This window comes from Vombatus ursinus, unplaced genomic scaffold (assembly GCF_900497805.2).
Source record: "Vombatus ursinus unplaced genomic scaffold, bare-nosed wombat genome assembly UNPS02014784.1, whole genome shotgun sequence".
In the NCBI taxonomy this organism is placed as follows: domain Eukaryota; kingdom Metazoa; phylum Chordata; class Mammalia; order Diprotodontia; family Vombatidae; genus Vombatus; species Vombatus ursinus.
Genome location: NW_020954562.1, coordinates 6,122,290 through 6,138,425, shown reverse-complemented (window position 1 = coordinate 6,138,425; position 16,136 = coordinate 6,122,290). Strand labels below are relative to the sequence as shown.

Sequence of the window (16,136 nt, the reverse complement as noted above, 5' to 3'; positions counted from 1 at the left end):
TCTCTCTCTCTCTCTCTCTCTCTCTCTCTCTCTCTCTCTCTCTCTCTTTAAACCTAACCCACAGATAGACGGTGGCAAATTTGCAGGCCTTCACAGGCCTACAAATAAGTATTATAGATAAGTACTCGCTTTGATTCTATTTTCCTAGCAGTGGTTTTCTCTGAAAAAGTGTCTCCAGGGTTCTTAATCTTCCGAAAATTTAATAAATCTCAAGGCCGTGACCTCTGTGGCAAGGTACGATAGCCATGCACTGAGAGGAGGTAGGCAGAGGGAAGGTTAGAAGATGTAGGGATGCAGTGGCCAGGTTCCCTGGCATTTTCAGCCAACTCCCAAATGCCCACGAGCCTCGCTGTGCTGCAGGAGGAGCTGATCCGTGCTCAGTAAACTCACTGGCCTCATTGTCCAGGAAAGTGCGATTCCGTCCGAGATCCAGGTCCGCCAGTCTAGGAGGCTGACCTTTGGTGTATCCGGGCCTGCTGGATCCGCTTACTTGGGCCTGCAGTTGGCACGGCCTCCTACACACCCTGGCCTCCTCACAATGCTGCGCTTGAGGGAGCTTTGGATTGGGTTCCCTGTCCTGAAAAGTTTCCTGGTTCCACAATGGCCAAATGCTGGAGTTGTAGGGAGAGGTATCTGTTTCTTGAAAAGTTTTTGTTTTAGGCTGTACCGTATTGGCCCCACTAGAAGAAAACCTCAAGTATAAGGTGAACTGGCTTTTCAGAAAAGAAATTGGAAAAGATTGCCAAAATGTATAGAGCCATATCCTGTTCCTCAGCGCCCCACCCCACCTTGCCATGGGAAGAGCCAGCCCCCCTCCCTTGGCTGAGCTTTTTGCCTTCTGAGGTTGGAGCGGCCATTAGTGATAACACGATTTCAGCACGGCCGTGGCTGCACCCTGCCTTTTATAAAACCCCTTTCAGTGGCAGCGGGTGCTCTAAAAGGGCCGGTGCCCCTTCCAGCCCAGAGCATTTGGAAACGGAAAATCGTTGGTGAGGTTTTAAGCCCGAGATTTCAGCTGATTTCCTCAGGGCCCCTTGCCCAGGCCCCAGTCGCTTCCACCTGTCCTTTCCCTCCAAGCATCCTGCAGCCCCTCCCTGCCTCTGCCTGGGCTCGGGCTGGAGGTGTCTGCGCTGGGGCCCAAGCAGGAAGCGGTGGGAGGTGCCGCTGACTCGCCATGCCTGGGGCCATGGCTTCTGAGAACGACTTGGAGGCTCCGTGTTTCTTGTCCATAAATACAAATTAAGTTTATTTTTTAAATGTCTTATTTTCTTTAAAAACAAAAGTGCACACACTAGATGAGTGTCCACCCACATCAGAGGAGGAGAAAAAAAGGACCTCCTTCTTCCCCCTTTCCTCTTCGATACCTTCCAAAAGTTAAAGAAGAAAAACATGGGCTCAAGGCGAGCTGCAGGTTGACGGAAGTCTGCCCTCAAGTGGTATTTAGAGAAACCAGTGACTCGGGTTCCCTGCCCCCCGCTCCAGCCCTGGATCAGGCTGGAGATAAAAGCTCCAACCTAGGATTTCCCAGTTACTCAAGATTAATTAACTTTTGAGTCAACGCTGTTCCTGTTTCTTTAAAGGCTTCCAACCCAAACACTGCTGGTAAAAATAGGATTTTCAGTCCCAGTGGGGTCAGAGGTCAGAGGGAGCTTCTTTAAATGTGTTCTTAACTCACCTAATTTTCTGAGACTCAGTTTCCATTTTTGTAGAATGGACTTGTGACTATACAGTCAGAATTGAAGTTTGGAAGACTTGAAGTAATGCTTCTGACACGTAATGGCCGTGTGACCCTGGATAGGCAATGTAATCTCTCTGTGTTCTGGGTGACGCTTCTAGACTGTAAAGTGCAGAGCAGATGCTCGTCTACATAGGAGGGAGTTTCTACACTGGAAGTTCCTGACTGATGAAATCCCAGGCCCTCTCCCCCTCTTACCTTCCCAACCTCAGGAGATCATCAGAAGGCTCACCTGAGAACCTGTGGGAGAATGCTTTGTCATCACCAAGGCATCGTATATGTAGTGCACCATTCCCTTCTTTATAAGGCACTTCTTATTCCTGCGCTGCATTGTCCAGCTGGGCCAATTCCTAGGGATCCTTTTCTGAGTTCGAAGTTGCCCTTGTTCTGTGACCTGCACTCTTACACAAGAGCACCGACAGCTCCTTTATCTTCCAAAAGTAAAGTGGAGAAATCTTCTCAGTGTTGGAAGATAAAGCCACCATAGTAGCCTCTTTCCTCTTATTTCACTCAGGAACTGAAATTATCATCTCTCACCTGACCTGAGCTACTATTTGGATTAAAGGTTAACAGAAATTAGAGGGGAAGAAGCTATTGTTAAGAAGGAATGGGCAGCCATCACAAAACGGTCCTACCACCAACTTGGGCCTTCCAGTTCCTATTTGGAAAAATAGACGTAGCTACATCAGCTTTTTTTTCCCCCTTAAAAAAGAAGCCACAACCTTCCCTAAATCAATACTATAAAGCTACCCTGCCTGTCCCTGTATTTCCTCTGGCTATTTGAAACAGATGAGAGGCCCCGTTGAGGTATATAATTTGGTATATATGTTTAGAATGGACAGATATCTGCTACTTCCACCAGATGAGAGAGGTCATTTTCCAATTTTCCACTTACTATGGAAAAGGAGAAAGGGGGCTTTGTTGATAGATAAAACAGTCAGAAACCAGTGTATTACTTCTAGATGATTTGCCTTAAAAGATAGTAGAAATCACTCATCTTGAGCTCTTACTTGCAGTAGACTTACACTGCATTCTGAACTGCAGCAGACCTAAACAAAAACATGATGGAACTAAAGAAAAATTTATTATAATGCAAGTTTAATTTTGCTTCCCCCTCCCCACCCCCAGTTTTTATCCTGCTTTGCTGTTTGTAACCTGTGTCTCTATTGTATCCCAGCCCTGGAGTAGCCATTTGAGTTATAATTGTCTTCTTTATACTTAAATACCTCAAGAGACCTGTGATCTCCTCCATGGGGCCAGTCCTTCCACCTCTGCAGTTTGCCATACCTTTTGTGTGATTCTTGTTCATGCTGTCTCATAGATCCTCCACTCCTATGCAACATGCCAGAGATCTTCCTCTAGGTCTTTAACATGCCATGGGTCCCAGGACACTTTGGGCTGTCTGTCATTATCCCTAGTTTTTGCCATGTAACTGCTCAATTCCTTTTGTGATCGCATTTCCTGGATGTCCTTATACAAATTCTTGCATATAGTCATCATTGGGTTGGTGCAACAACTTGCTTGCTATCATTTCATTTTCATTTATGAATGCTCGTGGGTTAAAATTATCTTACTGGAGCTCATGCCAAGCTTACTGTAAGCTTGTTTTTTCCTCTACTATTTTTCATTGTTTTAATGAGGGTGGTGTTGCTTATAATTTTCTTCCATCATCCTCTTTGATGTTTTATAAATGAATTTATAGTCTAAATCATTGTTACCTCTGACTGCCACTGTGCCTCTGCTTGGCATGAGCATCAGTTGTCAGGATGCTAATTTATGTCAGTTGAACTTTTGTAGGAAATGGTGATGATCAAGATCAACACCTTTTTCTTTTTCCTATTTTTCAACATCCACAGCTGGTCGGGTGACACAGTCGCAGTTATCCACGGTGTCTTCTTCTAGTCTATCCTGTCTTCCAATTTTATATTGACTTTGACCTTGGCTCTATTTAATGGTCTAACTACCCCTAAACAATGGATTCTTCTATGTATGTCACATTGATAACAGCATTTTCTATCCATTAAGTTATATTCAATTTCATATTTTGTTGTGTCTGGTGTTTAACATGTTGAAAGAAGCCTTCTAACCTTCTTCCTTAAGTAGGGTTTCATCGTATACAGTTGTGTTGTTTCTAAGTACTAAACAAGCCTTTGGCTTCTCCTGCTCCTTAAACCTGAACTGTTATGTCAGGAAATAAATAGAAAAATATAAAAAATAAATGCTTTTGTCCATCATCCATCCAGTCCATCAAACTAGGACTTTGCAGAAGGTTTCATCTTTAGAAAGGAAAAAAAAAATCTATTTTGTTCAGATTTGTCCCTTAAAAAATGATGGAACTGGGCTATGTATAGTACATGTAGAATTTAGACTATAATATGTGGTAGAGAATATAGTACAGGCTGTTCTTGATGTTTGTCATTTTTAACCCTTTTCTTTACACCTGCGTCATATCCCCCAACGAGGTCATAACTTTTAGGAGAGCGGGCATCAGATCTCATCTTAGTTTTACACTGCCTTCCCTCCACCCTGGCCCCCCCATACTCCCCCCATCACCAAATGGAGTGGTGTGCAGACTATAGGTATTTAAGGCATGTTTGTTGAATGGGATGATTTCATTTGGGGGGAGAGGGCTTCTTAGAGAAGTGGTTGTGCTGCCCTACAAGAGGCTGACATCTTATATTGGCACTTACATGGTAAAGAATGATTTTTGTGCCCTACTTTGCACTAAATAGTGATTCATTTTGCTATGATCTATTTTATTTGATATTTTTGGTGTGATATGATATATCATATATTTATATGATCATTTTATTATTTAGTGTAGTAAATCCTTTCCATTCGTATCACTGAGATCTGTTGACCCGGTAGTCAGCATTGTATAGTGACCAAGAATTTTCCAGGCAAATGTACAAGGATTTCCCATCAATATTTTAGGCCTTTCTTCTACAAAAGAAAAGTAAAATGCGCCCATCAAGAAGCATCTCCATCTTTGTTAGGAACAGAAGATGGCTAAATCTATGTTGTGTAAGACTGACATTGATGAAAAGAGAGAAGGGAGGGGAAGGCAGGGGGGAGAGAGAGAGAGAGAGAGAGAGAGAGAGAGAGAGAGAGAGAGAGAGAGAGAGAGAGAGAGAGAGGTGAGATGAGGTGAGGTCCGTCAAGAGCCCTAGGTGCAGCCCTGCAGTTTGAAGAGACTATTTATTATTGAATTGAATAGTGTTTATGCCAATTAACTCAGTCTTACAGGTAGCCACAGTCCAGGGTCAAGATGAACCTGTGATGTTGAGTGTTGATTTTATTTACAAGGACCTATTGCTAGAATAAGTGTGAAAACTCCTGGTTATAAACATTAGCACAAGCATTGTCTCCCTACCCTCCAAACTTCTTTCCAAAGCTATTAATGAGCAGCCCAATAGACAGATTTACTCATTGCCTTTTTTATTTTCTTTTACTCACATTCAGGAAGCAGTTCCTGGAAATGAACCAGCAAGCAGGAAGGTAAAGGGTAAAAGAGCAAGGACAATGGATAATCTTCCCTTTAATAATTTAAAGTTGGCTCAGATTCTTATAATCTAGCCAATAGCTCACAAATGTTCAGATTCCTTTAGAGTCTGACCAATATGGTGGACCTTTAATAAACCTTGTCTTTGGCTGAAAGAAGGCTTGGGTGGAATTCATTAGGGCAGGGCCTGTGTGTTGTGATTTTGGGGTGCCAGCACCCTTAAACCTCTGTATCCCAAAGAGATCATAAAAAAAGGGGGAAAAATAATTTTTAAAAAATTTAAAGTTGAATTTGCCTGTTGGTAGAATCAGTTGAGTCCTTCAGGGGAATCCTACAGCTTTTTAACAACATGGTCTATGTGTGTGTTGGTGTACATGTACCGAGTTATGTCATTGATTCTTCCCCCCACTTGTTATTTGCAAACTGATTTGACCTGATTGTTTAGAGGATGCTAACAGCATTCACAGTCCTTCAACATCATAGAAACAATTGAACTTGTCACCTGGTTAACAAGAATAATTAGTTGAAATAGGAAGCACTCAGGAGGAGGACTGGGGTGAGATCCCCCACCATCACCCCCTCAGTGGCTGTCCCAGCAGTAACACCATCCCACCCTGCTGGAATCTGTCTCCTGTGTGCCAGCCTTTCCTATGCCTCTTGTCCTGGGTGCAGTTTGTGCTACTTGCTCCAGGTACAAAAATTCTAGTTATAACCCTGCTTCCAGAAAACGGAATGTAGTGTATTTCTGAAGGATGGGCCAGACTGGATAGTGCTTCCTCATAAATCAGACAAAATAACTTATAAGGTGAAAAGGAAAAAGGCTTAAGAAATGTTGCTACATCATCCTAAAAATTAAATGGCTTAGTATTGCTAATCTAATAACAGAATTGTAAGTTAGGCCCTTCTGATCTTTCAAAACATGAACACAACTCAGGATAGCCAAAGCTCCTTTGGATTTAACCCTAGCATGTAGTCATCAAATGAGTATAGGCATAGCATGCTCAGAAATATGTGTGTGGTGGTGGGGAGAGGGAAATGTTTTCTCTACCCACTTGTCTCCCCAGAGCTATAGTTCTAGCACGGAGGGTGTGGTGGGTGAAAGATGAAATGACCAAGAAAACAAAAGTTCAATCTTCTGAGCATACCGATTTATTAAGCAACGTATGCCAATTGCTCAGCAAACAGAGACCAGACCTCCTCAGCTTAGGCCTGGACCCTGAATACAGGGGGAGACAGACTTTTTATACATTAAAAACAATTAATCAAATAAGGCCAATTAACTAAAAGGATACAATACAGCATTAGGTGATCTAATTTGTAATTGGATGGAAGGGACTTTCCAAGTTGGGAGGGGGAGAGCAAATAGGTACAATTCTCTGAATTCAGAAAAAAAGAGTCCCATTCCTTCCAAGTATCTGTAAACAATCAAAGGAACATGGAAACGATAACTGTTTGATCAATACAAGACTAGTTTTCAGAGAAGACGTATGGGTTGCTTGAGATGTACAATTGTGAGAAAACTCCTTGCATCAATCAATTTCACTCAGTTCCCACAATTAACCACTTTCTGTCCCAATCCCCTCAATTTCCTCAAGGGTCTATGTCTTAATATTTCAGTGCCTACCTACTTTTGATGCTATGAGAATGATTTGGCATCCATGTTGAATGACAGGATTAAATACATCTTGTGACATCATCACTCTTGTGTGTTTGTCTTCCCTTGGACTCAGTGCCTTGGGTAGTATTTTCTCTGCCCATGAAATCAATGACTGCGTATCATTAGGTCTAGGTCTAGAAATATACTACTCTAGAATGCCCAGATCCCAGGAATTATTTGCGAGGGATGTATCTGAAATTTCTGAAGAGGCAAAATTTCAAGTTAGTCTGTCCCAGTGAGCATTTGTTTAATGGCTACAGTCTCCTGGACAGTAGGGCTACAAAGACCAATGGTGGGGGAACCCTACCCTCAAGGAGTAGATATTCTTCTTAGGTGAAACAACACGTCCACAGCTCGGGATACATGTGATAATTACAGGGGGAGAAAATACCACTAACAGTTAGGGATCCAGACTGGCTTCTAGATGATAGCGCACTCAGGATTTTTGTAGCTACATTTACTGCTTCCCTTGGTGCATTTATTTCAGATACCAAACAACTCTGAAGTACTCTGCATGCTATAAAGCCGATGATTTCATCAGTAGTAAAAGACTCAAAGCAGATGGAGAAGGGCCCTGACAAGAAGGAATATAGTGGTTTGCTTTGTCTGGTGCTCTGTTAATCACTCCCTGATGTGCCGGGCTTCCCTACGTCAGACTCAAGCCTTCCTAGGCTTCTGGAATTTTCTCTGTTGCCTCTCAGCCCCATAAAACATCAGTGGTCCTTTTGTCATGGCGCATCTTTAGAATAAAATATATCTCCTTTTAAATCTTATTTCTGTTCTTCAAAATTCTAGCCTAATATCCAGGCTGGGAAATTATTTGGAACAGTATTACTTTTTCCTTTTAAACAGTATCCATTCTGATCATTGCAGAGAAAACAAGGGCTTATTCTTACATCTGATAAAAAAAAAAGAATATCTGCATGTAATTCAATAGGCATTTTCCCCTGCTTACCTTGTACATAGCACTGTGTCAGTACTGGAGGGGATAAGACATAGTCCCTGTGCTCATGGACCTTAACATCCAACTACTATAATGGATATGTGCAAGAAATCAGGTCTGAAAGGAAGGAGGGAAAGGTTATTACTGAACGAGGGAGAGATCAGGGAAGATTTGTGGAGAAAAGGTGCTGTTTAAGTTGAGTTTTAAGGAATGAGCAGGAACTTTTTTTTTTACCTTTTTAAAATGAACAAACGTTTATTTTCTCTCTTACCACCCCCAATTAGGAAAAAGAAAAACAAAACCTATATAACAAATATTCATAGTTGGGCAAAACAAATTCCTACATTAGCCATGTCCAAAAAAGTATTTTTCATTCTGAATCGAGAGTAGTATCCCAATCATAAGGAATAGTTTGGACAAAGGCACAGAGATGGAAAATCTTTTGATATAGATGGGTCCTTGAATGCCATTTTTCACAATCAGAACTTTGTTTAGCTAAGAATATGCATCAATTTTTTTTTTTTTTTTTTTACGAAGGAGTGATGTGTCCAGATACATCCATAAGGAAGATTAGACTGGTGTGAAAGACAGGGAGAGTGAAGGCAGGATCCAGCTCTTAATAGGTTCCGTTAGCCTGGAATGAGAGCTTACACTAAGGCAATGAGAGAAAGGGAAGGATAAAAGAGAAACTGCCCAGGTAGAATGGACTGGACTCAGCAGTTGCTAGACTGTGAAAGATCCAAGAGGAGAAGGGAAAAGATGACTCCGAGCATGGGCAGTTGGGTAGAGAGTGCCACTAATGAACAGTGTGGTCAGAAAAAGGAGCAGATGTTGGGGAAAAGATCATCTGATTGGATTTTGGACTTGTTTGGTTTGTGGCATCAGCAGATCATCATAGTGAAGATACCCTGTGGGCAGCCAAGGATATGGATCTGAGTTCAAGGATGGAGGATATTGGGTTTAAATAAATCATTAGAGAATGCAATGCTATTCTCTTCCTGTTTGCCAGTTAAATAAAATAAAAATAGCCATTTCCAGGAACGATTCCTAGTATGTTCTCCTCTCAAGACCGACTCTACTATCCCATCACAAGGTGGGGCTTACCTCAGGTTTACACAGGCTATGCAAGTAGAGCAGAGGTGCTGGCAGGTTCTATCAAGCTGAAACCACTTCAAGAATGGGCTCAGGGATGGCCTGTTATCTGAGAACAAGCCATGATAAACTCAAAGAGGTTGATCACTACGTTGGTCACAGGGTGAGCAATTTCTCTGTCACAATGACTCTCAAAGGTCCGTCTATTAAGTCATAAAAAAGTCTTTGTCTGTGTTGTTAGAAGGACTACCAGTAGTGATGAAATCACTAGTCATTAACGTATTGAAGTATTCCCAATGTGTATCATGAACGTTCTCTTCTAGTGACTTTAGAGTTAACTTTAAGATTGCTACCTTGAGTAGTAATCTAGTCCAACCTGTAGCTGCACCAGAACACTATTTTTTTTTTTGAGTTCCAAATTTGCTCCTTCCCTCACCCATTGAGAAGGCAAGCAATATGATACTCATTATACATATAAAGTCATGCAAAATATTTCAATATTAGCCATGTTGCAAGGGGGGAAGCAAGAAAAATAAAGTACAAAAAATGTGCCCTCAATCTGCACTCAAGAGTTCATCACTTCTCTTTCTGGAGATGGATAGCATTTTTCTTCATGAGTCCTTTGAAATTGTCATGGATCATTGTATTCATCAGAGTAGCGGAGTCTTTCACTACTGATTATCATTACAATTTTGCTGTCACTGTGTATGATGTAGAACGTGCATTATATATAGACTTGAGACCTCCAGTGAAAGGGAACCCTCCACCCTACCCCAAGCGAACACAGGGCTGGTTCTTTGGGGGATATTTGCCTTACATTGAGCCTAAATTAGCCTCTTGGACCTTCATATTTCTCCATATTACACCTTCTGGGGCCAGGTAGAACAAGTTTAATCTTTCTTCCGGGTGACAGCCTGACAAACATGCAAAAATGGCTATCATGTACCTCAGAAGTCTTTTTCTAAAGCTAAACACCCCCATTTCACTTAACTGATTCACAGAGTATAATCCTTAAAGTCTTTTGACATACTGATTGGTTGCCCTCCAAAAAATGTGGCGTCCAGAACCGAACGCAGAATTCCAAATGTGATCTTAGCAGAGTAATGTGTAAGTGAAGTACGACCACCCTCATTCTAGGGCCTGTGGCCTTCAGTCCTGTTGCCCGGGCTGGCCCCCGGCTTCCGTACCTGTCCTTTTAAAATATAAATTGGTTGATAATCATAGATCTAGAGTCGTAAAGGACATCAGAGGTCATTCTAGCCTAACCTCTTCATTTTACATATGAGGAAATTGAGGCCTAGATAGTTTCAAGTACCATGTCCAAGGTCACCCACACAAAGTATGTATTATCTGTAAGATGCAAACCTCAGTCCCCCTGGCTCCAGATTCAATTGCTTTCCGCTGTACCACATTGCCTCCATGATCTTCATGTTTTTTCATGTCATTCTCTTTAGAGACAAGTTCCCCTTTTCCTTCTTATCAGAATTGTTTGTGTCTTCAGAATTTGATTCTTGAGAGCTTCTCATCTCTCTTGGGCTGACTTTTTTGGTGATGGTTGTGGGGGAGACTATTGGTCAGATTATGCCTGATTTTTCTCACTTTTATCACAAGTTTCAGCAAACAGTTCTTCCTTTGGCTGAGAAACAATTTCATAATATCATTTCCCCTTCTTCACTGGCTCTTCCACCTTTTAAAGGTTCAAAATATCATTAACGCAAGTTGAGAGATATTAGCTCCTCTGCTTTGAGCCAAACGTGCTCCAGTGGATGTCTGGAAAAATTAGAGTTCTTCATCTACTATATATAGCATGTCTCTGTGCTGGGCTTCATGCTCTGTTTGCACAACTCTTCATTTATGGCTTCCTTCTGGCCAGATGGTCTGTAGTATAGCCCCAGTGACTATGGTTTCTACTTCTGTCTCCATTGATCCTCACTTAAATGCTCTCCCCCATGTTTCTGTGTTTCCTAAAAGTCCTTACATGAGAATATGCTCTTGTTATGTAGTGCTGCTCTGTATACATATCTTTGTTCCCTTTAGCTATCCTGTTATGTTAACAAGGTATGTAGGGGTATGTGTATTCATGCTTCCATGCACACACACCCTTCTGTTCTAGAAGCTGTGGGTCCCAATGTACCAAGTTTATAAAATTCCCATGAGCTCAAATTTGCCTCTTTGCATTAGTATCTGTTTTCCAATCTTTATGTATTTTTGTATAGATATGTTGGGCCACGGGATTTGTTGCCACTTCCTCTCTTGTCTCCCAAGAATCTCTGAGTATCTCTACTGCTACTGCGTGTCATACTACATTATGACTGCTATCTATACCTAGCTTGGTAGATTTCACCTTCTGCCTTCCTTGACAGGTAGGGCACTTTTGATTATATTTACAGTAGTCTAGAATTTTTTTGTTTTTTACCAGACATTGTTAGGCTAATCACTTAGCTAAGACCCCTTCATACTTTATTTTAAGCCTTGATTTAAAAATTAAAAATCCACTCTCAGACATTATCTTTAAGTATTCGTTTACTTCCTCCTTTTAGTCATAGGTAGCCCTTATTTCTGAATTCTTCTCTAATTCTTGTTTTTGAGTACTGCATTTTAGCATCTATTATGCCTCCACTATTTCCTATAGGAATGAGGCAAGGTAAGAAATGTTGCACTTCTAATCTGACCCATGGTGAGACCTGTGCTGGTTCAAAAGGGAAGACGCCACCACATATTGTAGGCACGAGTTCCATTCTCTCCTCCCTCTGTCAGGATGAGACTTAATTCTTCCCACCAGGGAATGCTGGCAGAACTAATAGTTAGCATCTGTCTATTACCTGGTGAGTGGTCAGCCATGCATGAGGGCTAACAATTTGTAATCCTCATGGTAACTGCTCATCCAGAAGCTTAGGGGGACACTTTATTACTCTGTACTTACAGAGTCTGCAGATGTAGATCTCTACTGATCTCTCTCAAAGGAGGGAGTGTGGAATTGGGGAAAGAACCACCAGCTAGATAGGTGGCCTCAGGGAGGTTACTTAATCCCCTGGGCCATGGCATCCTCATCTGTGAAATGATGGGTCTGTGCCACATTGTCTGCATGGTGCCTTCTAGGCTGAAAATTCTCTCATTCCGTATAAGTAAAAAGAAGACTATCATAGCTTAGAGTCTCATGGCCCTTTGAAAGCCACATAGTTTTGGGTTTATTTTTTTTTCTATACCAAATGTGTATTTATCACATCTGGGGAGAAAAATTGCTCCTTTCTGATTTCAGAGAATTCTTCTTTCCACACTGTCTCAGATGAAATGATATGTTTTACCACCTACAGGAAAAGACAGCCACATAATTGTTAAGGATCTACTTGATATAAGGAAGTCCTCTTCCCCATAAATACACTCAGAAATGAATCCTCCAGCTAATCAGCATTTTAAAATATGCTGATATCCAATCTTTTAGCTCAAACTTTTAAAAGTAGCATTTTATATTTTATGTATTAGTAATACTCAAATTTCATGATCAAATGACTGCACGCACTGAAAAGCAGCATTAGGGGAGTGGGGAAGGAAGAGAATTGGCCAGCTTTGGAAGAACTCTCTTCTACAGCCCTGACTCAGTGTCCATGTGGATTGAGAACAAATCACTTACACTCTCAGTCACCCCAGGTAACTCTCAAAGAGCATAAGTTACAGATGAGTTGTTGGTCCATATAGAAAGCAGTTTTATTTTCTGGAAGTTTCCTATATTGATGAAATCATTGCTGCCTCTTCTCCCCTGCCCCTACCACCCGTTTTTAAAATCAGTTTGAATGTGACCTCTTACCTCCTAGTTCCACCTTTGCTATCTTCTTGTGCTAGCTAGAAATGATGTGACATGTTCAAAAATAATATCTTCTGAGCCCCAAAACGAGCTTGAGGCTGCATTGGCTCAAATAAGGTTTAAGGTGGAATTGTATAAAAAATCCTCTCATTAAAGAGGATCTCACTCTTTTCTGTTAGTTGTGACCAGTTGGTTCAGCTGTTTCGAGTTTCCACGACTATGGTTTCAGGCTCCATGGGGATCAGTTAGTTTCTCTCAGCTCCAAGGCCACACATTCCACCCCTGACCCTACCCAGCCATCTTTCATGTATGCGCTACTGCTCACAAGGGGGATCAGGTGCCAGTCTGGGTGAATCAAGACAAATCCATCACCACTAGGGAGAAAACAAAGTGTGTGTCCTTTGACAGGATTGTCTGCTTATCCTAAGGAAAGATGGAATTCTTTGCACGAAAGAGAAACAAGTAGTCCCAGCATGTGTCTCAGAGAATCATGCTAAACAAGACCCTTCAAAGCAGATAGTTCCTATTGTAACGCAAGTCCCAAAGCCCATTGATATAAGACTCTCTCCTCATTGATGGAGATCTGTGCTCCCTGCCTGGTGAGGGGGGGAGAGAGAAGAGATCCAATCTCTTCAGTCTCCTCAAGTCTCGTCAGCTTCTTCCCTGAGTTTTATTTTCCCTTCAGCAACTTGAAATGAGGTTGGCATCGTCCATCTTCTCTCTCAAAGTCAGAAGCCAAGAAGTGGCTGAAGTGACTGCCGAGCCCAGAGAAAACTCAAGAGATCTGAAAATATTCCAAAGACTAAAGATACCTGAAGAGAGTGAAGAGACTTGAGGAGACTGAAAAGACTGGGCTTCTCCTCTCTCCCACTCTCATAAAACTCTGTCCCGACCCTCATGCAAGTATAGGGCATTAATCTCCACCAATGAGGAGAGTCCCATACCAATGGTCTTTGGAACTTGGCTTATACTATATCTACCTGTATCATGAACACTGCTTGAGGAAATAGACAAAAGGTGTCTGACTGATGAAACTTGCTTCGGTCATCGATCTGCCCCAGAACCCAATTCTTCTGCTGTACTCGTGAATGCCATCTCCTCAAAACCCATTGACCAAAGTTTATGTATGTGTCTGGGGCCACGTTTGCATTTATTTGTTAGCAACCTCCATTTACAAAGCTTACTTTTTTTCCCCCCTCCCAGCCCTTTCTTTTCGGAAGATTCATTTAGACAATCACCATTCACCTCCAATTCAAAAGATCTGCTGCCCAGCGAGTCTGTGCTCCACACGAGAACATCGGCCCCAGGTATGGAAACAGTCTTAACTTTGCTTCTGTTGTTTGTTTGGGAAATGACTTCTGCACTGCAGTGTGTGGATTAGCAACTGCTTTCATCCACTGGGTTTTTTTGGGTTTGTTTCTTTAAACCAGATTCAGAACAAAACACGATGGCTCACACACACACACAATCTAGCTACAAATACTTACAAAAGCTTAATGAAGAAAAATTCAGGAAATGTCATTTCTCCTTTTTTTTCCATTCCCAGTGATTTTTTTTTTCCCCATATGATCCACCTCTGTAATGAATTCCTCTTTCCTTGAAGATAGCTCGCCACAAAGTTGAGAAAAATGTGCTTTACTTTGTGATGGGTTTGGGTGGGTTGCTGAGCTAATGGGGAAAGGAGATGGCTTCCTCAGTGCTGCTCAGCAGGTGGGTCCCAAGGGATGAAAAGAGTTGGGTGGTAGGCGTGTAACTCACTGAATGTTGCCTTCTTGTTCACCATTCTCACCGCCACTTTCCTCCCTTCTCAGCCATGACATCTACTTGCTTTCTGGCCCCGTCCCCTTTACTGCCTCATCCCAGCTTTCATTGTGAACCATGCATTGTGCTAGGTGCTGGAGATATCAAAACAAAACCCAACCAGTCTCTACCCTCAAAGGGCTTTCAATCTACTGGATTCCAGTAGACTTATGATCCAGTTCATTTTTATCCAATATATCTTGGGCACCTGCTATTTGAGTCACTGTACTAGTTTACTGGGGAAGGGGACACAGCAACGAGTCTCTCTATTCAAGAGGCTTGACATCTAGTACATGTTGTATATGGATAACTACCACACAGACAGAAGGTGGCAAGTGCTGTTAGAGAGGTATGGGCAAAGGTCTTTGCTTAGATTTAGCAGTCAGAGAAATCACACTCCCAAAGGAAGTAACCTTTGGTGAGCTGGTCCTTGAAGAATACAGTTATCCCTTCCACATTGCAATTTTCCCCATCGTGGTTCCCCATATACCGTGGGTCAGCATAACTAAGTGGGAATTTAGGGGGAGTTTTGCAGAAGCTGTAGACAACACCTGCGTCTAAACCTCATGATGTGGAAGGGGTAACTGTGGTTAGGATTTCACAAGTGGAGATGGTGGGAGAGCATATTCCTGGCTCAAGTGAGAGAGTATGCTGAGTACTTGGAGAGCAGTGAGGAGTCCAGTCTGGAGGTTGGGGACAGTTGAAGCCCCATTTCCATGTGTCTGTAGGTGTGATTATTGCCTTTGTTGTCCCTATGAGGCTTGTGAGGTACAGGGGAAGGGGGAGGGAACTGAGACTCAGGGGACACCAGAGGAGACTACTTTGGAATGTATAAAGTGACAGCAAGTGGCAGATCCTCCTGCAGGCCAAACCAGCTTCACTGTATGGGTACTGATGTGGGGTCCCCCAGCCTCTAGTTTAGGGTTCACTTCCTAAACAAGGGATACTTAAAGGTCTCTAACCAATTACATTGAAGACTCCAGAAAACCCTGAGTTTTCCTGAAGTACCCACTTTATCTAAGCCCTCTACATTTCTGAGAGTGACCCGCTTAGAACTGGAGACTCTTGCAACTAGAAAGGACTTGGGGAGATCAGTTAAGATAAGCTCCTCATAAGAAGCCTGAGGCCCAGAGAGGTTGAGAGTGTGACCAGGGCCATGCGGCTGGTTGATGGTAGAGCCAAGAGCAGAATCAAAGGCTCCTGACTCCCAGGCTAATGGACTTTACTAGACCCCCTTAACTGAGCCTCCATTGCTTGTGTGACCCTGGCCTGTGAGGCAGTGTCATGTGTGTGACAGAGTGGGATGGAGGGCCGTGCTTAGAGTTAGGAACACCTTAGTTCAAATCCTGCCACTGCACATGTTGTCTGTGTTGAGTTGTTGAGTCATGTCTAACTCTTCGTGACCCTATTTGGGGTTTTCTTGGCAGAGATACTGGAGTGGTTTGTTATTTCCTTCTCCAGCTCATATGACAGATGAGAAAACTGAGGCAAACAGGTTTAAGTGACTTGTCCAGGGTCACACAGCTAGTAAGTGTCTGAGGCTGACTCTGGGCCTGGTGGTCTCTCCACTGCACCATCTAGCTGCCCTACTGGCTGTGTGACCCT

At 42.5% G+C, this 16,136-nt stretch overlaps 1 protein-coding gene across 2 annotated transcripts in view; it reads left to right on the top strand.

Moving 5' to 3' along the window:
* The window catches only part of ZNF827 (zinc finger protein 827), a 245,795-nt gene that overhangs the window by 156,821 nt on the left and 72,838 nt on the right, over positions 1 to 16,136 (top strand). For both annotated transcript variants that reach the window (XM_027866996.1, XM_027866998.1), the window contains exon 8: positions 13,935 to 14,038. In XM_027866996.1, coding sequence (XP_027722797.1) covers positions 13,935 to 14,038 — 104 coding nt within the window. The remainder of the gene's footprint in view (positions 1 to 13,934; positions 14,039 to 16,136) is intronic.